Raw genomic sequence first — 24610 nt, forward strand, 5'->3', positions numbered from 1 at the left:
GTAAACAGCCATCTGGGTTAATTTTCATCTAGGAATATATAATTTTACAGTGGCATAGTAATGAGCGTGTATAATTTCTTTGCTGCTTTCAGTACAAAGGTTCATGAAGAATGTTATCCATTGTGCAATCAGTACTTTAGAAAATTCTTTGGGCAATATACAAATAAGAGTGAGTATTTGGAACAAATTAAAGTTATTAAATTCCGTAGTCACCGTATTTCTTATATAATAAAACGCTTTTAACACACATGATATGACTGTCATGCTTCCTGATACTGAACCTTTTTGATACTTTCTTGTGTAGTAATCTGGTTGCATCAGTTGCAAATGGGATATATAATTGAGTGTCATCACCATACTTCTGGCAGTTGAGCCAGAGTATCTTACTAGCTCTCCCAGTAGGCTCATGTAGATATTGAAGAGTGTTATATGGATCTCTGCAGGAACCCATAGGTGAGGGCCTTCAGGGAGGAGAAGCAGTTACCCACCACACCTCTGTGAGTTCAGCTGGAGAGGAATGATTGGAGCCACTGTAGTGTTGGGCCATCTATTCCTGTTCTGTCATATAGCTGTGTTAGCAGTGTCTTGCAGTCCACTGTGTCAAAGATCCAGCAGGCTGAGCATGGAGATCTTACCTATGTCCAGGATACAAAGAGGTGATCTTGTACTGCCACTAGAGCCATCTTTGTTGTTGTGTCCTGGTCTGAATCCTGACTTTGAGGAGTCCAGAATTCTGGCTTATGGAGCATGTTGTTGAAGCTTGTTGGCTGCTACTTTCTCACCCCCCCATTGTAACCCACAATGAGTGAGCCTGCACGTAACAGTAACGGGGCACTTTGTAGCCCCTTACCCTGTTTTCTAACACCATGGTAAGAGGAATATGGGGAATACAACCATGAACTAACTGAAGATGGGCAAGGTAGGATGAAATGATAGAAAATCATTGCAATTACTGTATATAATATACACACCTACGATAAGCTCCGCTGTCTCAGCTCTGCTGGTTTCTCTGGTCTTTCATCCCTGTCACCTTCTCTTTTAGTGCTTGTGTATTACAGTAATTTGTGTTGTAAAGAACTCGCTTTATTTTAATAAAGGGTTAGTAACTTACAAATCAGAAATGACAGAGGCCCAGTTCTAGAGTCTGATATGGCCTCCTTACAATGCACCACAACTACAAAGGTGAGTTAAACCCTGTGAATTTCTTCAGCTGAGAATTCCTTCAGCAGAGAGGGAATGCATGTTTTGGTACAGAATTGGTGTAACAACTCTACACCACTGCTTCTAACCCTCCAGCATGGGGGAGGCATGGCCAACTGAAAGGGGACATGAAGAGAGCCTGCTCTAACTAATGGCAGAGACTGAAGTAGCTCCCAGCTGGCCCCTGAAGTGGGCACAGCTGGGCTAAGAAGCCATTAAAGGAGTCACCATCCTGCAGCTAACCAAGAACCATTACAGTCCTTGCATAGTTTTAGAGCAGCTTAAACTACTCCCACTTGACTATGGCCCTAGGAGTCAATGTGCCAACCAAAGATCATTAGAGTGCAAGACATTGTTGTGGTGTCTCCTCCCTTCTCTAACATGCCTCCTGGATCACAACAGGAAATCCACCATTTTTCCAATCCTTGTTACCTCGCTGGAATCCCTGTTACCTCACTGGAATAGATTCTGGATTGAGCCTTAGAATTTGAAGGTCTCTAGTCCAATTTCTTGCAATTTGTATGAGTTTGTAATCTTTGAATATGCTGGCTCAGTACGGTCACACAATCACACCTAAAAGTCTTTTTTTTTTTTATTGTGGTAAATATATTATTCTCATTAGATGCTACTTTTCCCGTCTTGCCCATAGCCTTACAACTTTTATGCCATTCACTTGCTAACAAAAGCGCAAGCAGGAGCTGTTTATATCCTTTCCAGTTGCTAAGCTGTTTTCAAAGTGGAGACTGGAAAATCCCATTTGGCTTGGTTAGGGTATGGACACAAAATGTTCCCTTGAAAAGAAGTTAAAATAAATGTAGATTAAAATCCCAAGAAAAATCCAACTGCTTAGTTTTTTTTAAAGTATCTATAAAAAAGGATACAGCTAAAACCTCCCAGTAAAGCTTTATTTATTGCAACTGCTCAGAATTATATTTAAGCTGCTTCAGAAAAGAGCCTTAATTTGCTTGCAATTGATTATGCTCCTTCTGCATAAGAATTAACTTGTACACTTCGGAGAGTGCCAGCAGCTGCATTAGGCTGATCCTCATAAAAGTTTAATACTGAAAAAAAGACTTAACCGATGACTCCTAGTTTCCAGGGTTACAGAATGACATTGAACGATATTAATCAACTCCAGCTTTTCACTGCATTTTATAATATTTTTTAAAGGATCTGCAATATGGGAAATATTATCTTAACCCATGTTGAGACAAATGCTAAAATTTCAGGAAAAAAACTTGTGGATTATTTTTCAACTTGTATTTGTTTTAAGAAAAATGTTCATATTTTTCCAAGATATAAAGTTCCTGTGAAAGTCTTTCTACACATGTGATCCATGATATATGGAAAATGTGTTCTTCATACAACTCCAAAATCAATTCAAGTTTGTAATCAATAAGTCAAAAATAACTAACTTCCTTTTAAATATGTTATACAAATAAAAGTGTTATATCTGTGCTGAGCACTATGGGCCAAATTGTGCCCGGCTCCTACGGAAGTGTGCAGAGTGAAAAGAGGACAAGGGCCAAGAAGAACAACAAGAAGAGAGCCATGTCTAGTTGCAGTCCTTGCATTTAAGGGAACAATGGGACTGCTTCCTCCTCTGGGGATGCCACCTCCATAACAGCATGTAGAACAAAATTGGCAGAGAGCTAAACCTCACAAAGAGGTAGTGTGCTCCTCCCATGCATCAGAGAACCTGGGTAGAAATGCAGGCCTGTGCATAAATAGCACAACTGAGCCTTGTACCAACTACAGTAGAACCTCAGAATTACGGACACCACAATTACAAACTGACCCATCAACTACACACCTCATTTGGAACCGGAAGTACACAATCAGGCAGCAGCAGACAGTACAGTACTGTGTTAAACGTAAACTACGAAACAAATAAAGGAAAAGTTTTTAAAAAAATTGACAAGGTAAGGAAACGGTCTCTGTGCTTTTTTCATTTAAATAAAGATGGTTAAAAGCAGCATTTTTCTTCTACATAGTGAAGTTTCAAAGCTGTACTAAGTCAAAGTTCAGTTGTAAGCTTTTGAAAGAACAACCATAACGTTTTGTTCAGAGTTATGAACATTTCAAAGTTGTGAACAACCTCCATTCCCGAGGTGTTTGTAACTCTGAGGTTCTACTGTATGCTAACTAACAAAGATGTGATCTAAGCCCCACTTGAAGTCAGTGAGAGTCTTTCCATTGATCAGAGTGGACTTTGAATCAGTCCCTAAAGGTCCAATTCTGCCACTCTTACACGTTGAGCAGTACCTGCATTGTTTGTGGTTCTTTTTGATTTGTTAGTCTGTTTGGTTTTAAATAATTTTGTAGAGATTGAGATTTACAAATTGAATGACAACAGTAAACTATGCAAAATAAGAATTTAAAATGCAGTAAATGTTTATCATCAGAATTTTTTTTTTTTATTACTGGTATATCAAGGATTGTTCCTCCTATAGGTGGTGTGAGCACTGAAACAACTGAAGTACATTAAACAAGTCAATCAGACTTTCATGTTTTTAGTAACCACTAAAATGTTGGTGAATTCAAACATTCTATCGGAACATAAATAATATAGCCTACACAGTGAAGCTAAAAATTTGTGTCCTGATCCCTATAATGAATGGGAGTTTTGGGTGTGCAGGAATTCAAGATCAGGATACAAAATCTATAGCTCCTGTCTGTAGGTTTTCCAGAAAGGTTATACTTAAAGTATGAGGTCTTATTGCCTTTTGAAATTTTTAAAAACATAATCCCAAACTATTCTGATTTATTTAGTTATTTCAGCAGGCATTAGATAAGCATGGAGTAAAAATAACCTTTACATTAAAAATAAAATCATTGTTGCAACTATCATTTCTCAGGTTTCAGAGTGGTAGCTATGTTAGTCTGTATCAGCAAAAAGAACAAGGAGTATTTGTGGCACCTTAGAGACTAACAAATTTATTTGAGCATAAGCTTTTATGGGATAAAACCCACTTCATTGGATGCATGCAGTGGAAAATACAGTAGGAAGATATATATATATACACAGAGAACATGAAAAAATGGGTGTTGCCATACACACTATAATGAGAGTGATCAATTAAGGTGAGCTATTATCAGCAGGAGAAAAAAAACCTTTTGTAGTGATAATCAGGATGGCCCATTTCCAACAGTTGACAAGAAGATGAGAGTAACAGTAGGCGGGGGTGAGGGGGGATAAGCATGGGGAAATAGTTTTACTTAGTGTAATGACCCATCCACTCCCAGGCTTTATTCAAGCCTAGTTTAATGGTGTCCAGTTTGCAAATTAATTCCAATTCAGCAGTCTCTTGTTGGAGTCTGTTTTTGAAGGGTTTTTTTTGGTAATATTGCCACTTTTAGATCTGTAATTGAGTGACCAGGGAGATTGAAGTGTTCTCTGACTGTTTTTTTAATGTTATAATTCTTGACATCTGATTTGTGTCCATTTATCCTTTTACGTAGAGACTGTTCGGTTTGGCCAATGTACAATCTATTCAGGGGACACCATCATAGGACCTAATCTCATCAGCCACACTATCAGAGCCTTGTTCACCTGCACATTTACCAATGTGATATAGGCCATCATGTGCCAGCAATGCCCCTCTGCCATGTACATTGGCCAAACTGGACAGTCTCTACGTAAAAGAATAAATGGACACAAATCAGACGCCAAGAATTATAACAGCATATTTATGAGATCTCGTGTGTTGACGGCTGATCTCATATATTTACAAATGAGTGATTGAATGAACAATTAACTGATTGTTGGCCAGGATGTGAACAATAAGTACTGTCCATTATGAAACAACTTCTATAGTAACTTCAAAGTAGACATGTACAGTAGATATTGCACAATATAAAACCGTCATGTTTTATTTGTATTATGGCATATGCTAAGTGGTTGCTTTTTCTGTTTTTTCAACTTCTTTTAAAATTCTAATAAAGAAAAAGGAATAAAGCAAATCTATTTCTTCTTTTCCAGTGTTCTGTTTCCTGTGGAAAGGGAATAAAGTATCGTGATGTACATTGTGTGAACAGCATCCAAATTAAATTAGAGGAAGAAAACTGTAGACATATAAAGAAGCCTCGAACCCACAAAATTTGTAGAGCTGTCAGATGTCCTGCATGGAAGGCCAACAGGTGGAAGGAGGTATGTAAAATGTACTGTAATTATATACCACTCTTCCTTCTAAGCAAAGCATAAAAGGCCATATTAATGCCATACTGCTTCAATTAAAGTGCTAGACAGAAGTTGTTCTTCATGTGCTGCACACATGCCATACTTTGTCAGACCAAAGGTCCATCTAGCCCAGTAACCTGTCTTCTGACAGGGGCCAATTCTAGGTGCTTGAGAGGGAATGAAAGGAACAGGTAATCATCAAGTGATCCCATCCCCTGTTGCCCATTCCCAGCTTCTGGCAAACAGAGGTTAGGATCACCATCCCTGCCTATCCTGACTAATAGCCATAGATAGATCTATCCTCCATGAACTTATCTAGTTCTTTTTTTAACCCTGTTATAGTATTGGCCTTCATAACATCCTCTGGCAAAGAGTTCCACAGGTTGACTGTGCGTTGTATGAAGAAATACTTCCTTTTATTTATTTTAAACCTGCTGCCTATTAATTTCATTTGGCGACCTATAGTTCTTCTGTTATGAGAAGGAGTAAATAACACTTCCTTATTTATTTTCTCTACACCAGTCATGATTTTATAGACCTCTGTTGTATCCCTGCTTCGTCATCTCTTTTCCAAGCTGAAAAGTCCTAGTCTTCATATGGAAGATGTTTCATACCCACACTAATTATATCTACAGTTTAAACTGAAGTGGCTCACTCTAAGGTCTTGCTTTTATCTTTAAACTAAATCACAGAAACGACTCACAAATTTGCAAGTGAAAATGCAAATCTATTTGATAATATGCATCTGTTGCTGATTAATAGTTTGGGGCTTTCCTCTCACAGAGCAGCCTGTTCTTGAAGGGAAGCTAACCTAATATGTATATTCAAGATGAAATTGTTAAGATAAACATTTACATTTTGTGATTTTTTTTAAACAGAACTTCAAATCTTTTGAGGTTTTCTTATCAGTGTGTAATAATGTATTGTGTCATAATTCATCACATTGCAGTACTTTGCTTTTAACTTGCTCTTTAAGGGTAAACTTTTCAAAAATGTCTGAGGCACCAAGAAGCCTGAATCCCACTGTGTCCCACATGCTTTTGAAAATGTTGTCCGTCATCTATAAACAATAGAATATACACAAACATTTGCAAGCTATGGTATTACCATAATATGTATAATAATGTATTCATCAGAAATATTGCAGGTTGCTGTCATTCTTCTGTGTATATATGGGACAGATTAGTTTACCTGTTTAACTGAATAGTGTCACACACTCTTCAGTCCCCTGGAATTGAAGGGGAAGAACTCCGACAAATGGCCTGGCCAAAAGCTGGGTTTCTTCCCATCCTCTTTTTGTCTCTTTAGGGATACCTGACTTTGGAGAACTTGATGGGGGCGGGGGAGATGGGTAGAAGCGCCATTCTTTTCCTCCAAACCCCCCCTCCCCGCTACAAAGACCCTCCCAGGATGCTTCCTTGTTTAAGAGTCTCTTGCGTGTTGGGAGCCTGATATTATGGAGGTTCCTTACCCTGTCTCCATTGTGTTACTCAGGCCGTGCAAAGAGAGGGAGATTCTAGTGGGGGGTATGGAGAAGTGTGGAGGTACATGAAGGGGTGTGTCTGCAGCACGATGTACTTTGGCAGTCACTAGCTGGCAAATGGTCCTTTCATTACCATAGCCAGCTGGCACAGGTTAGTGAACCAGGCTGCTCTGACCTATGCCTAATAGTACATGGCGAATCAGGAAGTTATAACCAGCGCCCTGACAGTCTCATCTCTCTGCCACACCCAGAGGAAGTGACCACAGCAGAAAAACTGACCCAATCTATGAATGCCTATGTCTATGGTACAAATAGAGAATGAATGGTACTTACCAATCCTCCCCTTTAACTCCCTTTTCCTTAATCGCTGTAACTTTCTATTTCTCCAACTCTTTCCCAGAGCAGAGGTGAAACCATCTGTCAACACTTTTTCTTACAATTTTCCTTTTTAAGGAGAACAATGAGTAGTGCAATGAGGCGTCAGCTTTGATAAAGCCAGAAGAAGAAAACAGTGTTCCCCAGTGAATGGGGAAAAAAACTTGAGTTTAATTTGTTTTGACTTCCCAATATCAGCCTCTCAATGTAAAGTCTGTTTAACCTAAAGACAAAATGGCAGTTACCTCTACTCCCAAGTTTGTTCTAGAAAGAACATGGCTCTGTGAATTGGTCAGTCAGTCCCTGACAATTGCTAATACTAGGCCTGGGGCAACCTTGCTGGAGCTAGTTTACAGAATCACCAGTGTGGTAATTAGTTACTCAAAGAAATAGAGACAGTAAGGTTTGGTAAAAGACATCTAGTACAACACTGGAAGCAGAGATTGTGTGGAAGTTTGTGTATGTGCTCCAGCATTACACACTCAGAAACATTTTGTTGTATTAGCATTAATAGATGTTTTGTTTTGCACCTTAAATTTGTTTTGTCTGAGTCATATTTGGCAAGTCTACCCCTAGTCATGTGTCTGGGTGACTGTATGTTGAGACTGAATTATAACATTTCTACAGTATAATCATGCATCATAAATAATTGCATTTCAGTACTTTTTTCCTATTAAAATATAATTGAAAGTATTATCCTTATAGTTTCATAAATTGCAACCAAAGATGTGCCCTGGAGAATTATAGCGAATTCTTCATTTCAGCACCTTGACTTTTTATTGTTATTTTGAAATTCACAGTTTATATAACAATCCAGCTGACACAGGCATGTACTTGTGATGAAGAATACTACATGAAAACAAAAATGCGTATACAGAGTCTATTGTCTCTTTTACACTCACATGTAGGCACCTGGAAATTTAACAATTATGTTACAAATGTGTCTGGAGAATAAAACCTCCACCCTTGCATCTGTGATCTTCAAATGAAATGAATAAAAAAAGTTTTAGTACATATCTATTCAAATTGTATCAGATAATTTATTCTGTCTCTTAAAAAGGTGCACACTTTAGGAACTTTGCCAGTTATGTGATTGGGGTGGACTGTGTATCCTAAAAGGAAATAAAGATGTAGAGAAAGGGGGAAGAACTGTTTCATATGATTTGGTGGTTGCTGAAGTCTTAAAAATATTGGATGGAAATGGTAAGATGAAGCTGCACAAAGAACGTTTGTTTGTGTGTGCGAGAGAGAGAGCTATTTAGATTAGCATGTGAATAGTTAAGGTGGGTCTCTTTCCTCCCATATGTCAAGAATGTATAGGGGCAACAATAATAGAAAATGTATGTGCAGAAACTTTTCAATTGCTCTTCTGCTTCTTATTGTAACAATGAGAATTCTAATGCCTATATCTGACACTGAGGTGGAACAGCAATATCTGATCCATTACTCTTAGCATTTTCCCTGTTATGACCCCTAAGGTGGCACTGCCTGACTAAGCAGTGCAACCTTCATCAGCTCAGCAGCAACAGAAGACTATTCCTATACTGTTAACTCCTGAAGCATATGTTGCAGCACACCATCTGCTGAGTCTCTCAGCAGTGGTTTTGCTGGCAGTCCAAGAACCTTCTCACCTGGTACCAATGACTGCTAGTCAAAATTTGCCATCTGCGGTGGTTCAGTGTCTGATACTTTAGGCACCACATTCGGCTCCATTGAGAGGCAAATTGACAATGATCTCACCAATACCTTCTTCTCTTCTTGTCCCCAGCAGTCACACTGGTATGCTTTGTGTATGCCCCACCACCAGGACCAGGCTAGAAAGAGGACCAGAAGTTATAGGAGACCAGCCTCTCTCACTTCATCAGTGGCTATCAGCTCATCCAGACAGCCTGGGAACTCCAGACAGCCATTTTGACGTGTTAGAGGAGAGATCATGATGAAATTCTCCTTTAAGGAGTTGATTTCTCTGATTGGGAGCCATAGAGGAAGTTCTCCACTTCACAGAGGGAAGGGGTTTTTTTCTCACTACTTCCTTATCCCAAAAGCAAAAGAAGGTCTCAGAGCTACATTAGACCTGCAACAGCTCAACAAACACCTAAAGAAAATAAAGTTTTGCATGATCATGCCGGCTTCCATTATTCCTTCCCTGGATCCTGGCAACTGGTATGCTACCCTTGATTTAAAGGATGCATGTTTCCATGTGGCAATACATCAAAGCTACAGGAAATTCCTCAGGTTGTTCATCATTCACTCTCACTACCATTTTACAGTCCTGTCTTTGGCCTGTCCACAGTACCATGTGTTTTCACAAAGTACATGGCAGTGATGGTGGCATTCCTGAGGAAATCAGGAGTTCAAGTGTTGGTGAGAAGTTGTGTCAAAGACCAAGTGCTGTCTAGGATGGCCATGGTTCAATTCATCTTTGGTGTGCTAGGATTGCTCTTCAATGAGGAACAGCCAATTCTGTCACCTGTACAAAGGATAGAATGCATAGGAGCAGTCTTAGACTCTATGGAAGCCAGTGCCTTCCTCCCTCAGGCCAGGTTCCAGATGATGCTGGCCATTTCTTTAAACCTGAAGGCCCATTCTACCACAACAGTACGGAATTGCTGCAGACTTCTGGGGCATATAGCCTCATATATTTATGTGGTTCAACATGCCAGTCTTCATCTCAGGAAGCTGCAAAAATGACTGAGCTTGGTGGTTCGGGTACACACTCAAATCTTGGTCTCTCTGGTTTGGGTACACACTCAAATCTTGGTCTCTCTGGACAAGAGGACAGACCCATCCAATGTGTGTGTGTCATTCCATTTGCCCGTCTTCAACTTACTTTGACCTTAGTTATGGACACTTCTATCGTAGGTTGGGAGACTCACATGGGATTACTACACCCTCAAGGTCTGTGGTCTGCCCAGGATTTAACTCTCCACTTAAATGTAAGAGAACTGAAAGTCATTTGATTAGCTTGTTACTCTTTTCTTCACCATACCACCAGAAGGAATTTGCTAGTAGTTATGGGTAATACGGTGGCCATGTTTTATGTGAACAGGCAAGGAAGGGCCTGGTTGACTCTTCTCTGCAAGAGGCAAAGCTATTGTGGGATTTTTTATGTTACCAACTCAATCCACCTCAAAGCATCCCACCTTCCAGGTTTTCACAACAGTCTGACAGATAATAAATTCATACAATCATAGAATATTAGGGTTGGAAGACACCTCAGGAAGTCATCTAATCCAATCCCCTGCTCAAAGCAGGACCAAGACCCATTAAATCATCCCAGCCAGGGCTTTGTCAAGCTGGGCCTTAAAAACCTCTAAGGATGGAGATTCCACCACCTCCCTAGATAAAGCAGCTGAGCAGGTCTTTCTCCAGCCACAATGAGTGGTCTCTCTGTCTAGATGTAGCCAGTTTCATTTTCTGACTGTGGTGCACTAGACAGACAAGCTTCTGTACACATTGCTTCCTATTCCACTCCTGCTCAGGGTGGTGTTGAAAATCAACCAGTACTATGCATTAGTAATACTTATAGCATCAGCATGGTCTCACCAACACTGGTTTTCCATTCTGTTGATCCTCCCAGTTAGGGCTCCTTTGACTCTACTGCTGGACCCAGACTTGATCTCACGAGACCATGGTCACCTTCTCTATCCTGACCTAGAGGCTCTTCACGTGACAGTCTGGAAGTTCTGTGATTGACACCTCAGAAGGAGATCTGTTCCACGGCAGTGCAAGACATACTCTTAAACCATAGAAAACCATCTAGTATGTATACTTACCTGGTGAAGTGGAGGAGATTGTACATGTGGACCCAATAGAAAGGGGTCTCCTCAGTCCGGGCTTCAATATGTCGTGTGCTGGATTATTTGTTATACCTGAACCAGCAAGGTTTGGCCATTAGTTCCGTCAGAGTCCACCTAGCAGCTGTCTCAGCTTTCCATCCTCTAACTGATAATTGTTATCTTTTTTCCAATCCCACGACAATCAGATTTTTGAAAGGTCTGGAATGATTGTATCCCCAAGTAGAGGATCCTATTCCCTCTTGGGACTTAAATCTGCCATTGACAAAGATAATGGGTCCTCCATTTGGACTACCTGTTCCTTATTCCATCTCTCAGTGAAGGTAACCATTTTGGTAGTGATCACTTTGGCCATGACAGTGTGTGAGTTACGAGCTCTAGTATCTGTCCGTCCGTATAGAGCGTTCCATAAGGACAAGGTAAACCTACATCCTCACCCAAAATTTCTCACCATGCTGGAGTCCCATTTCCACATCAATCAAGCAATATATTTATGAACTTTCTTCCCTAAGCCTCATGCTCACAGGGATGAGAAGAGACTCCAGATGTTAGGAGAGCATTAGCATTTCATTTGGAAAGGACTAAGCCATTTAAACTCAACCATAAACTAAATCGTCACAGTTGTTCAGGGTAATTGCAGACATGATGAAAAGACTTCTGGCCTCTTCTCAAAGAATGTCATAGTGGATTTCTTCCTATATACATTTGTGCTATGACTTGGCTGATGTATCTCCACTGAAAAGGGAACTACTGAACACATTCAGTGAGATCACACTCAGCCTCTGCAGCCTTTTTAGCTCAAATGCCTATTCTAGACATTTGTAGAGCAGCAACTTGGTCTTCAATGCCTACCCTTACATCATATTATGCCATCTCTTAGCAATCTGGAGATGATGCCAGATTTGGACATGTGGTCCTTCAATCATTATTCAGATGTATTCTGATCCCACGTTCAGATCGAAAAGCTTGGGAGTCACCTACAGTGGAATGGATGTGTGCAATCACTCAAAGAAGAAGAAACTATTTCTAACCTGTTCTGTAACTATTGATCTTTGAGATGTGTTGCATATGTCCATTCCATGACCTACCCGCTTCCCCTTTATATCAAAATCTGTCCATTTAGAAGGAACCAATGGGATTTGGGGTTGGCTTTCCCCTTTATACCATTTCACAGCAGCATGAGGAGGCAGAGGATGCATGCACTGCCTCGACCAATACCACTGAGGCAAAACTCTCCAACAGCAGAGCACCGGGCACGCACACACTCTCATGGAATGGACATGTGCAACATATCTCAAAGAACAATAGTTATGGAACAGGTTGGTAACCATTTCTTCTCCTTAATTTACCAATTTGGAAACATGAAAAAAGCCACACAACCTGTACAACCACTGTTAGGTGCTTCATGCCACATGCTCATGGCAGACTCAAAGCCCTGCAGCTTTAAGTTCTGTCTCTCCAGTGACAGTCTCATTCTGTTCACCTATGGCCATAGTCTCTGCTTGTTTTGCCTCAGGAAGAGCCACATACTGAACTAGTGTTCTGTCTGCCATTTGTTCTCCTTATGGATATGGAAGTCTCAAGACACTCATCTCAAGCTCTGTCTTTTGGAAAAATTGATGAGAGTCACCTCTGAGCCTGAGGAGATTGGTGCTTCTAGCTGTCTGATCAGGCACCAAAGAAGTGATCTTTGACAAAAGCCCCCATCACCAGGCATGCTATGCCAAGACATAGCACCAAAGGGGAAAAAACATGTAGAAAAAGGACTCAGCATTGATGAGCCCACACTGACAACTCTGACACTGAAGATTGGTACTCCAAGACAAGGCTGATCATAGAGCAAACAGAAGCTCCAGAGACCACTTGGTGTTGTTTCATAAGGAAAGTTCCAAACACTGACCCTCCAGTATTGACCTCAACACCATCATGGACACCATCAGCAAAACAGATACAGACATTAGTGCCAGCTTCCAAGACCACTTTGGTACTGAAGCATATACTAGTAGAGGAGTCTACATCATTGGCCCCAAGACCTTCTTCAGAACTGGTGTACACCATCATCCTGGCACTGAGATTGCCTTATGCCTCAGCACCACTCCTTGAAAAGATATACTCTTCTTCCCCATCCCTAGGCACACCTTCATCAATGGGGAAATCCTGTGATATGGTTATTTTCCTTGAAGAACAATAAAAAATGTCCAGACTTTTGTTCCAAAAGAGGTATGAGCCTGGCTTGCTAGTAGACAGCTTCCTCATACCATGGATTCTGGGACTCATGTATGTTTTCCTGCCCATTCCCAAGCCCTGGGTTAATATGCAAGATCAGGTAGGACAAAGCCAAAGTAATTCTGATAGCTCCATATTGCCTGAGACAATTCTGGCTAATGCGCCTTCTTTGGATACCATCCAGCCTTCCAGACTGTCTGGACATAATATTGCAGAACCAATATCAAATACTTCATCCAGACCCACGGTTACTGTATCTGACAGCCTGGGTATTGGCTAGTTGAGTGGTACTGACAGACTGCTTCTTTCAGGTGCAAGAAATCCTCCTGCAAAACAAGAAGCATTCCACAAAGAAAACTTATTTCTCTAAATGGAAAAGATTCTCAGTATGGACAACACAATGTAAGCTTAACACAATGGAGGAGCCCATACTAAAGGCCCTGGAGAATCTCCTGCATTTAAAAGACCATTTAGCTCCATTAACATTAATCTAGCAGCCATTTCAGCCTGTCACCACCTGCCTAATCCTGCTCCATATTTTCACATCCCACAGTGATTATCTATCAGTCTAGGAATACCCTCTTGTGTGGGATTTCAACATTGGCCTTGCAAACCTCATGGAGGCCCCCTTCAAGCCTTTTGCAGAGTGCTCCTTATACCATCTTATCCTTAAAATGGTCTTCTTAATTGCAATTACTTCAGCCAGGCAGATCAGCGAGCTGCAAAGCTTATATGAGTGACCCTTTTACACAACATTTCACAGAGACAGGGTGATGCTGAGAACTCATCCTAAAGTGGTCTTCAAAGTTTCACTTAAATTAGTACACCAACCCGCCTGTTTTCTTCCCCAATCCTCATTCTGCACCGCGAGAGAAGAAACTTCACACTTCGGATGTTTTAAGATTTTTATTGTATTATGTGGACAGAACAAAGCCCTTCAAGTTCTGTCCCTATCTCTTTGTTGCCATTTTGGGCCTTCAAAGAGTCAAGCCATCTCCTGGAGAGAATATCTCAATCGATCATGCAGTGCATTTCAATCTGCTACCAGACAGCTGATGTACCACTTCCTCTGAATGTGAAAACTCACTCATCTAGAGGTCAAGATTTCCTCCTGTTCCAGGAATATTCCTATATCACAAATACCTGAGGCAGTCAATGGGAGTACACCAGTGGTCTTTGTTAAACACTATGCCCTCGATCTATCTGCAAGGACAGATACTAGCTTCAGGAGAGCAGTATTACAATCACTGGTTGCTTAGATAATCAGGACTCCTCTGTCCCATCTTGTCAGTCACCTAGAGTGGGATCCACATTGACACATACTTGAAGAAGGTTACTTACCTGACAGTAAATGTGTGTTGTCAGCGTGGATCCCATGTCACGCCCTCTGTCTCTCTTTGTCAGAGTTCTTTGTATCTGGAATTCTGAATACTTAGAATAATAAATCAGTGTGGAATCTCAAGTATTGTTATGCTGTGACTGTTCGTGTTCACTGGTGATAACTGTGTGGTTTTTAATTTAACATTTTCTTTGGGAAGAATATAACATAGCTGATATGATATATACCCACACAATACACAAGCTTTAAAAGAATAGGTTAGATCTTATCACGTAGAATTGTAATATAAATAAATGTTAGTGTACTTAATTAAAAGATTAAAACAAAAAAATTTTCAAATGTCTTCCTTAGTGGCTTGCTTCATAAGTAGCTGATTAGTCTTCTGTAATCTTTCAGAGCTGTTATTATAGTTCTTTCATTTAACTACAACAGTTAACAGTGATCTCTAATGAATGCAGCAGAGTTAAGCTTACTCCTTGAAGGGGAATGTATAAACTACGTTCTGCCCATTACATTTAAATGAAACCAGCTTAGTCAATGTTCCTTAGGATCTTGATGTAACTTCATGGAATTACACATGCTTTTCATCTTGTAGACTGGCACAGAAAACATCTCTAGCTAACCAGTAATACAGACAATTGTTTCTTTCTCTTTAACCAGAATGTGCCACTTTCAGAGTGAGCTAATATACTGACCATAATATTTTTACTCCTTAAGACCACATGTAATTCTACCTATCATTTCTTAATTTAGCAAAGTGAATAGAGCCCTGCAAATCCATGGATATCTGCTTTACATCCATGGACCATTTTTGCGGATCACAGCTCAGACGCAGATACAAATTTTATATGTGTGCAGGGCTCTGCAGCACACATTCACCCGAATGGAGTGGCTGTCACCCAGCCCTCAGGCTCCAGCTCAGCTCTCTGAATCACGCAGCAGCGGGCTGTGACATGTGGAAATAGCCCGCTGGGCATTCTGGGAGTTGTAGACCCCAGCTTGCTCTGATGGAGAAGGTAAACTACAACTCCCAGAAGGGAGTGAGCCAAGTGCCATTTTGAAGAGGTCTGATTATACTTTAAGCTAGCGGGTGGCAACAGTGGGGCTGTGAAGAGAGTAGTTGTCACTGCTGTCTGTTCCGGCTGGATATGTGTGTGTTAGAGCTGCCAAGGGTTGTGTAGGCATGTCCGAGCCCCCACTGGGAGGGTGGCGCGGCATATAAGGGCCCAGGATTATAGCCTCCCTGCCTGCAGCAGGGAAGGAGGCCTAAGGGGGGCGGAGGTGTCTGGAGAGAAGTGGTGGGTGGTTGGGGGTCGGGGGCTTGGCTCAGCCCTGCGTCACTGGTGTGCGGTGACCCATAGAGCTGTTAGTAGAGCCCTGCAAATCTGCAAATATCTGCAAACAGTTTTTGTGGATCACGGATCAGATGCAGATACACATTTTTGAGTCCTGCGCGGGGCTCTAAAACTGAACAAACTCTAAGATTTCAGCTATATAGGCCTGATCCTGCAAAGCCTGTGCATGTACTTAACTTTACATATGTGAATAGCCACTATTCCCATTGAGACTTAAGTTAAACATGTTGCCATATTTCTTCGCAGGATCATCGTCCTTATTCTGTGGTATATATTTAACCTCACCTGTTGAAGGGGTGTTTTTTTCCATTGTAATTTGACATTTTCATCCTAAATCTCTTCTGACAAAAATGTAGAAAATTGAAGTAAACACCTGAACTATGTTAACAAACAGTAGAAAACAGAGGTGTGTTAGTGTAATAAGTGCACTGTAAAAGGGTAATATGCAAGCACCTTCGTTTATGAATGACATGTGATAATGGAAATGACACCATATTTGGTGAGAGGTTTCAGAGGGATAGCTGTGTTTGTCTGTATCAGCAAAAACAACGGGGAGTCCTTGTGGCACCTTAGAGACTAACAAATTTATTTGGGCATAAGCTTTCGTGGAACTGGGTTCTATCCCAAGAAAGCTTATGCCCAAATAAATCTGTTAGTGTCTAAGGTGCCACAAGGACTCCTCGTTGTTTTTACCATATTTGGTGGCTACCTTTTTCATATTCTTTCTTTCTTTATGTATGTATTTTCTGTAGTGCTCAGTGACTTGTGGAGTGGGGATTCAACAACGGGATGTTTACTGTCGGCTGAAAGGCAGGGCTCGAGTGAATGAAGCAATGTGCAATCATGATGCCCAGCCCCCTAGTCAGAAGCCCTGTTGGCTGCCTGCCTGTGTGCTGTACCAATGGCTGACAGATGAATGGCAAGATGTAAGTATGGCCTTTCAACTAATTTGATGTAATTTGCCTGCAAATGTGAACAGGCCTGCAAAATTCAAAAGCTGTGGCATAAAATTTCAAAGGCACTTTTTCTTTCTAATAAAGAACTTTTTTGTCTAGAGTTGTAGGCAGAAATAGTGCAGGAAGTATCAGCAGGTCCCTAAAGGGGGAGTTTTAAAACTAATTTTAATGTAATAGTTCTCGCTCTCCAATCCCATGTAACCTGTATGTAGTATAGAAAATGTGTAACAGTGGGAGCCTCAGAAATCAGAAACTATAAAAGAATCACCTTTTAAGAATCAAAAAAACCAACCGGAATATAAGGGAAGATGAACTATTTCGTAGAAACTCCAAGGATATAATCCTTTTGGGAACATTTCTTTCCACAGTGGGAAGTTCTACAATGGGAAGATTTGCCTTTAAAAATAAAAAAATAAAACATGGCATACCCGTTCAAGAAAAATCAAAAGGCACAGAACTGTAGATGGTTTTGACATTGTAGTAACAGGAAAAAATAAAGAAGTAAAAATGTGAAACAAGTATTGTGGATAATTTTTTTTAAAAAAAGCATAGCCAGGAAGATGCACAGGTAGCGTAGCTGTTATGTAATGTTAATTTATAGCCTGATCCTCAGGGATGCTGTCTCTTAGAATCAGGCTCCTAGGGGAACAAAGTCCCAGATTTGGGTATGATGATTTTTAAATGTAAATGGTGCAATATTTATACTGTAAAAGAATAGTCCTCTTGACTTGCTATTAACATACATGCCATAAACCACAGATAATCCACAGATCACTTGCTGGTGGTTTGCAAAGAGCTGGGTGTTGGTCACATTATTCGGGCATATTTTCCTGTGCTAAATCAATTACAAGAAAGTTGAAGATATATAAATACTTTCCTACTGTCACTTTCTCATGTAAGCAACTGCAGCATTTGTCAGAGGGACATTATGTGATCAGGAATGGGAGTGTCCACATGTCTGAGATTGGGAGGGAGGTCCTAGAGACAATCTCTATTAAGCTGTGCTCCACATTGTAATAGACTTTGAGAAATCTCGGTTTATGAAATGTGAGTGACTGTAATCATTGAAGTACTATGATGTTAGCAGAACAGAGGGGAGGAACCAAACTTTACACACACAGAACATTCTTGTGGTACTAGCCATTAGTGCTAGCATCACAAGAATGTTTTGCACATAATGCATGTGAACACCTCGCCTGATGATGTTAATGCTGAACCCTGGCTTCATGGGGAGCTGTGCACATGCATCTTTCCAGGTCCATCCCGGTGAAGGCTGTTTTTCTTTAAGGGAATTATTTATTTCGTTTTCCTTTTTAAAAAAATCCTCTAAAAATGTTTATCTGAACTGAGAATTGAAATTTCTATTTTAATTACTTTTTTTAAAAAAATTTCATCATCTAGCTTCATTTGCTCCCACGTCTTCCTTTGCCATTTTCTAGCCTTTATGCTTCAGCTTCTCTGTATGGTGCTTTCAATGCCCCTCTTCTATCCTTGTGTGTCTCTGCTCCTCATTGGCTGCCTCTTCCTCTCATCCTCCCCCCATCCGAACAAGCACAGTGCTGCCACCTCTCCTTCTCAGCCCTCACCAAAGACAAAGGAAGTGGCACTAACTTGACAAAGAAGTCCTGAGGCACCCACTGTTGGAGTATTGGGAGTGCTGTGGTATTGGCACACTGGGGATGAACATTAGCCAAGGCAAACATAAACATGATGTGCTAGCCAGTGGTGCAGAGATTCGCTAGACTGTTCAGAAATGTTTAGGATAATGAGTTTTATAACAGGAAATGCAAATTTTCAAGCATAAGTATGGATTTTCCCTGCTCTCCAAATGCTCGTATTTTTTATCTAGAAATGCAGAGCTCTGAACTGGAAACGTAAATGCATTTTGCTTTGCTGTCTCTTCTTGGTAACTCATTTCATGTTTGATACCCTTTGTGTGAAACTCCTTTGTTCACATTCTCCCTTCCCTTTCTTTCACAGTTATATCCAGTATTAATGGTTACTAATGTAGAGTTTGGATTCATTGTATCAAAACTCCTTTATAACTTAACATTTGCAAGATGTTCATTTTCTAAAGACCAAGTTACCCAGCCTACATTAATTGAATGCTTATTGTTTCTTATCCTTTCACACAGAGGAGTCATTTTGACCCAGCCCCTTATCCTGGCCTGACATTTTCTTCGTTTTAACCTCTGGCTCACCTCACATGTTACACAGTCATATATGAAACAATAAGGGTGTATAATTACAAGTACTGGTATCCGAGCTTTGAGAACAAAGTGAAAGGTTTGGACACCCTGGGTGTTTTGTACAGAAATAGATAACAGGTTTCACTACATCTTTGTTTCAAAGTTTTACTTGTGAATAGCAACCACCAGATAGATTTGTTGTATAAATAACCATTTTAAATGGAAAAGCTGTAATTTGTTTATGTCATACTCAGTGCTCAGCATCATGTAGGAAAAAGGAAACACGCCGGAAGGTCACGTGTGTGGATGAAAACAAGATCCAAGTAAATGAAAGTTCCTGTGATCCTGCCACAAAGCCTCCAGCGATCAAAAAATGCAGGATTACTCCCTGTAAATATGCTGTGGTTACAGGAGACTTGTCACAGGTAAATTAATCATGTTGCTAACCAAATTTTCATTTTGATGTTGTATATAAGAGAATATTAATATAAATTGTACATTCTGTGTAAAAAAAATAATAATTTAGACTTTTTCCGCATGGGACATTCACACCAACCATGATTTCTTGTTGTGACTCCAACACCACAATTTTCTGTGGTTGTGTTCCACAATCCGTTGCAGCTCTGGGTGGGAGGAGTACTGATGGGTAGGTATTTTCTGATACCTGTGGGTGGGGGCAACAGGAGGAGTACTTAAGCTCTTCTTCTTTCCCTCCTCCCACTGCATTTGTGCTGCACTGAGCCTGGGGACGGGGCTGAGAACTGTGAGTGCTGGAGGGCACTGGGTCTAGACCGTCAGCGTCTCACCATCTTTAAGTGATTCTTCTCTGGAGCAGAGTACCGGGGGTGAAGGAATAGGAGGAACTGTAATGGGGTGAAGTGGCATCAGCAGGAAGATAAAAGGAGGTTCTTCCCTCCTATCAGTTTTCTCCACCTTGGTTGCAGCAGCCACCATGTTTTAGAGATTTTGCCATGATCTACTAGGCACACCTCATGACCCACCTGTTAGAGAACAGCTGCTCCTCTTGGTCCTTACCACCAAATTTCTTTTCTGTGTACTGAAGAACCTCTCCTGGGACCTCATCCAAAGCCCCACTGAAGTCAGTGGGAGTCTTTCCATTGAGTTCAGTAGGCTTTACATCAGGCTCCTGGTCCCTTGGGCCTTTCTTGCCTGCACTGTGTGGAGGTAACTGCAGAGCCAGGTTCCTGCCTTGGGACAGCATGAGCTCCCACCTCCAAAGGCTCCACAGGTCTTGAGGCATAGTTATTATAGAGCTCCATTTCTGTACTCTGCCAGATCATTACTAAAAAAATGCTGGGCCAGCATATGTGGGAATAATGTCTACTACGCCCCATACTCTCACTGAAGAGAGGATCAGGACTCACTAACTATATTCTGATGCTGCAAATATCACCGAAAATAATGCTTTTTGTTATTATTTCAGTGTTCAGCCAGCTGTGGGCTTGATTACCAACAAAGGATCACATACTGTGTTGGAATCCACACTATTCGGAATAATCGTGCTTATGGTCTTCGCTCGGTAGCATATCGAGATTGCCCAATAGTGCCTTCCCCACACATTTATAAATGTAATATCAGGGGATGTTTACAACCAGCTACTTGGAAGGTGGGGAAATGGAGCAAAGTGAGTATAAATGTGCAAGCTAAAACTTTACAGTTGCCTCAAACACAAAAAAGTTTACCAAAATGTATTTGCTGATAGTGTTAGTGGTTTATTTTCTTCTGAACTTCTGGTTGTTATCTGTGTGTAGTGCTCAGTAGCTTGTGGAGTGGGAATAAAGGAAAGAAGAGTAGAATGCATGACTGAAAATGGCTTATCCAGTAGCTTGTGCCTGTCACGTTTAAAACCAGCAGCCAGAAAGATCTGTCATGCAAAAGAATGTAAGTAATTGACAGTGATGATTATGTACTGTACCAAATGCTTTCTTGGGATATTTATGTAAAAACTGTAAAATAAATATCTTTGCAACACAAATATACACAATTAGGTGTTCAGGTTCAATTCTCAGCTCATGAAATATTGATATGGTTCAATCACTCATTTTTAAGGTGAAGCTTTCACCAGCTGCAAAGAAATCCAGAGTAAAAAAAGAATTAGAAAGGATGGTGAATATTTACTGAACGTTAAAGGAAGATTGATAAAGGTACTATTAACATTTCTATCAAAGGGGTGGGTTGTGAAATAAAACGTGTATTATATAATAATAAGGGTTATATTTTTGGTTGTAGATTTATTGTTCGGGGATGCAGTTTGAGAATCCCAGAGAATATTTAACATTGGTTAAAGGTGAAGCAGACAACTTTTCTGAAGTATATGGATACAGGTATAAAATCAGTGGGGTTCTTACTTTATGAAATGTATTTGGTAGTTTGAAACTATAAAGCAGAGTTTTCCTTTATGGAATCATATGCATAGAAACATATTTGGGCACAATTTTCAAAGTTGTAGGCACACAAATGTACATTACTAATGTAAATATATTTCCATACTGAATTTGTGTGTACCTGCAGTAACTGATCTTACAGATGACCTTTTATTATTTCAGTGGAAATGGTACCTGGTTATACCAGTGCTGCTGTTGGCCCAAGTGTATAAAGGTCCTACAGTAACTCCTCACTTAATGTCGTCCCAGTTAATGGTATTTTGTTATTACGTTGCTGATCTATTAGGGAACATGCTCGTTTAAAATTGCGCAATGCTCCCTTATAACGTTGTTTAGCAGCCACTTGCTTTGTCCACTGCTTGCAGGAAGAGCAGCCCGTTGGAGCTAGCTGGTGGGGGCTTGGAACCAGGGTGAACTGGGAGCCCCCCATCAGCTCCCCACTCCCCTAAATTCCCTGTGTGGCAGCTGCCCAGTAGGCTATCAATTGCCAGCAGTTCAGCTGTGCCTCCCCCCATGGCTATGTGCTGCTCCTGCCCTCTGCCTTGGAGCGGCTCCCCAGAGCCTCCTGCTTGCTGTGCAAGGGAGAGCGGGGGAGAGGGATGCTAATGTCAGGGTGTCCCCCTTTCCGCCACTTCTGTACCTAATCTCCACAGAGCATGGGGGGACATGACAGGGCTCAGGAGGGAGGGAGCTTGCTGGCAGCAGCTGTTGTCTCAACTTGCTGATCTATTTAAAAAGGCAGTGTACTTAGGGTGGGGTCACTCTACTTAAAGGGGCAATGCGTGTCTCTCTCTCTCTCTCACACATGGTGTGTGTCTCTGTCTCTCTCTGCCATGCTGTCTCCCCTCCCTCCATTAGTGTTGCCTAGTAAAGTGTGAGGCTACATTAACAACAATGTGTTAACCCTTGAGGGCTCAGCAGAATGCTAGTTCATCATTTAGCAGTAAAGCATCTCCTGGGAAATATCCCACCCTCTTCCACCCTCTGACTTCACCACTTAACCAAGCTTCACAATCATCATTGCTGTGTACAGTATTAAATTGTTTGTTTAAAACATGTACTGTGTATGTATATATATGATGTCTTTTGTCTGGCAAAAAGAATTTCCCTGGAAACCTAACCCTCCCCCCCACCTCCATTTACATTAATTCTTATGGGGAAATTGGATTCGCTTAACATCGTTTTGCTTAAAGTAGCATTTTTCAGGAACATAATTACAATGTTAAGCATGGAGTTACTGTACTATTCAGTATTTGTTCGATATTCTGTGCGTAGTATAAAATGATTTGATTGTTTTTCAGTATGATACTACTTTAGAAAACATACAAAAATAGAAACCAAATGTGCTATTACAGGTTACAAAATCCATATGAATGTCCTTTCAATGGAAGCAGAAGGCAAGACTGTGCATGCAGAAATGACTACCTTGCTGCTGGACATACCAGTTTTAGCAAAATAAGAATTGATATAATCTCTATGCAAATTGACAGTAAGTGTTTATATATTATTACAGAACTCTATGTAATGACCCTTCTCTTGGAATTTTAAAGTGACTACTATAAATGCAAATTTAGAAACCAATTGCGCCATTTCTACGCAAACAAAACTCTTAACTTCAATGGCACTTCCATGAATGAAACTTCACAGGTTCAAACCTTAAGCTTTCATGGGTGTCTCATAACTTTAATACACATGCATAATCCGATGTATGTGTTTCTCAAGAGCAGAACTAAGGGGGAGGGATAGCTCAGTGGTGTGAGCATTCGCCTGCTAAACCCAGGGTTGTGAGTTCAATTGTTATACAGACAAAACTGCACAGGATTGTTTCAGGGGACAAGACAAGATGTCACATTTATTATAATAACACAATTTGATTTAAGACCAATAACTAATATCTAATACCTTTGTATATATACACACACACACATACATACACACACACCAAATGTTCTGTAGCTGCTATATAGTTACCAGTTCTGAATGTAGCTTGAGTTCGTGGCTTGGGTTCGTAGCTTGTGGCGCCTAACTGGCCAGGAAAGCTGGACAAAAGGAAGAGCTGGGTCTCTGTTGGGCGTGCACCGATGCCCTTCCATGTTGGCAGCAGAATGTTACCCTCCAAAGCCTTCCATCTCACCCATCCTTTTTGTAGGCTTTAGTTTGAATCCAGAGTCTATAGGTCTTGCTGTGTCATGCTGCCTCTGGGTCCAGTGTGATTGATCACCCGTCAATTGCAGACATGACTTTCAGCCTAGGACCTGGCTTTGATGTTTCTTCAGTTGTACTTTTGTTCTTTTCTTTTGAGGGTGGACTCTTCTTACTTTGTCAGGGCTGTTGTCTGCATCTTCAGCCGTTGGTGTTTACACTTTATTTCATCAGGACAGGCTGGGACTGGAGGTTGATCCCATCATCCATCCATACCTCATTCACACATCTGAACTAAACTAATAAGATTACAGCAGGGTTTTGCAAAAATGAAGTGAGCATTTTAAAATGGAGTTTGGGATAAGTTAAAATGGAGTTTGGGTTGCAACATGGACAAGTGTAAGGAATGGCAAATAGTGAACAGAAGTTACAATGTTGAAGCAGTGCAAGTTTCAGTGATTCAAGCAGCAATTGGATTGAAAGTGAAACTCAATTATCCAGTTATTGGGGTAACTGGTTTTATGAATGAATGTTGTTTCATTCATAAAACTTTGCTTATGAAGTTATATTAATAAAGTGAACAATTAAAAACAATTTCATTGATCAGTTCTACACAATCCTTGAGGGGGCCATTTAGGGATCTGGGGCAAAAAGTGGGGATTGGTCCTGCTTTGAGCAGGGGGGTTGGACTAGATGACCTCCTGAAGTTCCTTCCAACCCTGATAGTCTATGAAGTAAGCCTTTTCCTACAGCAGATTACACCATAGCGCCGACTTCCCCTCTGCTTGGTGGGTGCTTGACACCTTGCCCTGCCTCTGGCCCCGCTCCTGCACTGCCCTCACTCCACCCCTTCCCCAAATTCCCCGACCCACCCACTTTTGCTACTTTCTGCATATTGCTTGTCTACTAATAAGTTTTTAAAGCAACAATTCCAGTGCTAAATAATTGTCATATCTGTTTATT

At 40.8% G+C, this 24610-nt stretch overlaps 1 protein-coding gene across 1 annotated transcript in view; it reads left to right on the forward strand.

The window, feature by feature from the left end:
* Nucleotides 1-24610, forward strand: part of ADAMTS20 (ADAM metallopeptidase with thrombospondin type 1 motif 20) — a 170740-nt gene that overhangs the window by 140907 nt on the left and 5223 nt on the right. The window contains exons 29-36 of the mRNA XM_077807769.1: nucleotides 5183-5350; nucleotides 16708-16881; nucleotides 19355-19525; nucleotides 20545-20745; nucleotides 20873-21002; nucleotides 21171-21265; nucleotides 21351-21445; nucleotides 22861-22994. Coding sequence (XP_077663895.1) covers nucleotides 5183-5350; nucleotides 16708-16881; nucleotides 19355-19525; nucleotides 20545-20745; nucleotides 20873-21002; nucleotides 21171-21265; nucleotides 21351-21445; nucleotides 22861-22994 — 1168 coding nt within the window. The remainder of the gene's footprint in view (nucleotides 1-5182; nucleotides 5351-16707; nucleotides 16882-19354; nucleotides 19526-20544; nucleotides 20746-20872; nucleotides 21003-21170; nucleotides 21266-21350; nucleotides 21446-22860; nucleotides 22995-24610) is intronic.

Source organism: Eretmochelys imbricata, chromosome 1 (assembly GCF_965152235.1).
Source record: "Eretmochelys imbricata isolate rEreImb1 chromosome 1, rEreImb1.hap1, whole genome shotgun sequence".
Taxonomy (NCBI): domain Eukaryota; kingdom Metazoa; phylum Chordata; order Testudines; family Cheloniidae; genus Eretmochelys; species Eretmochelys imbricata.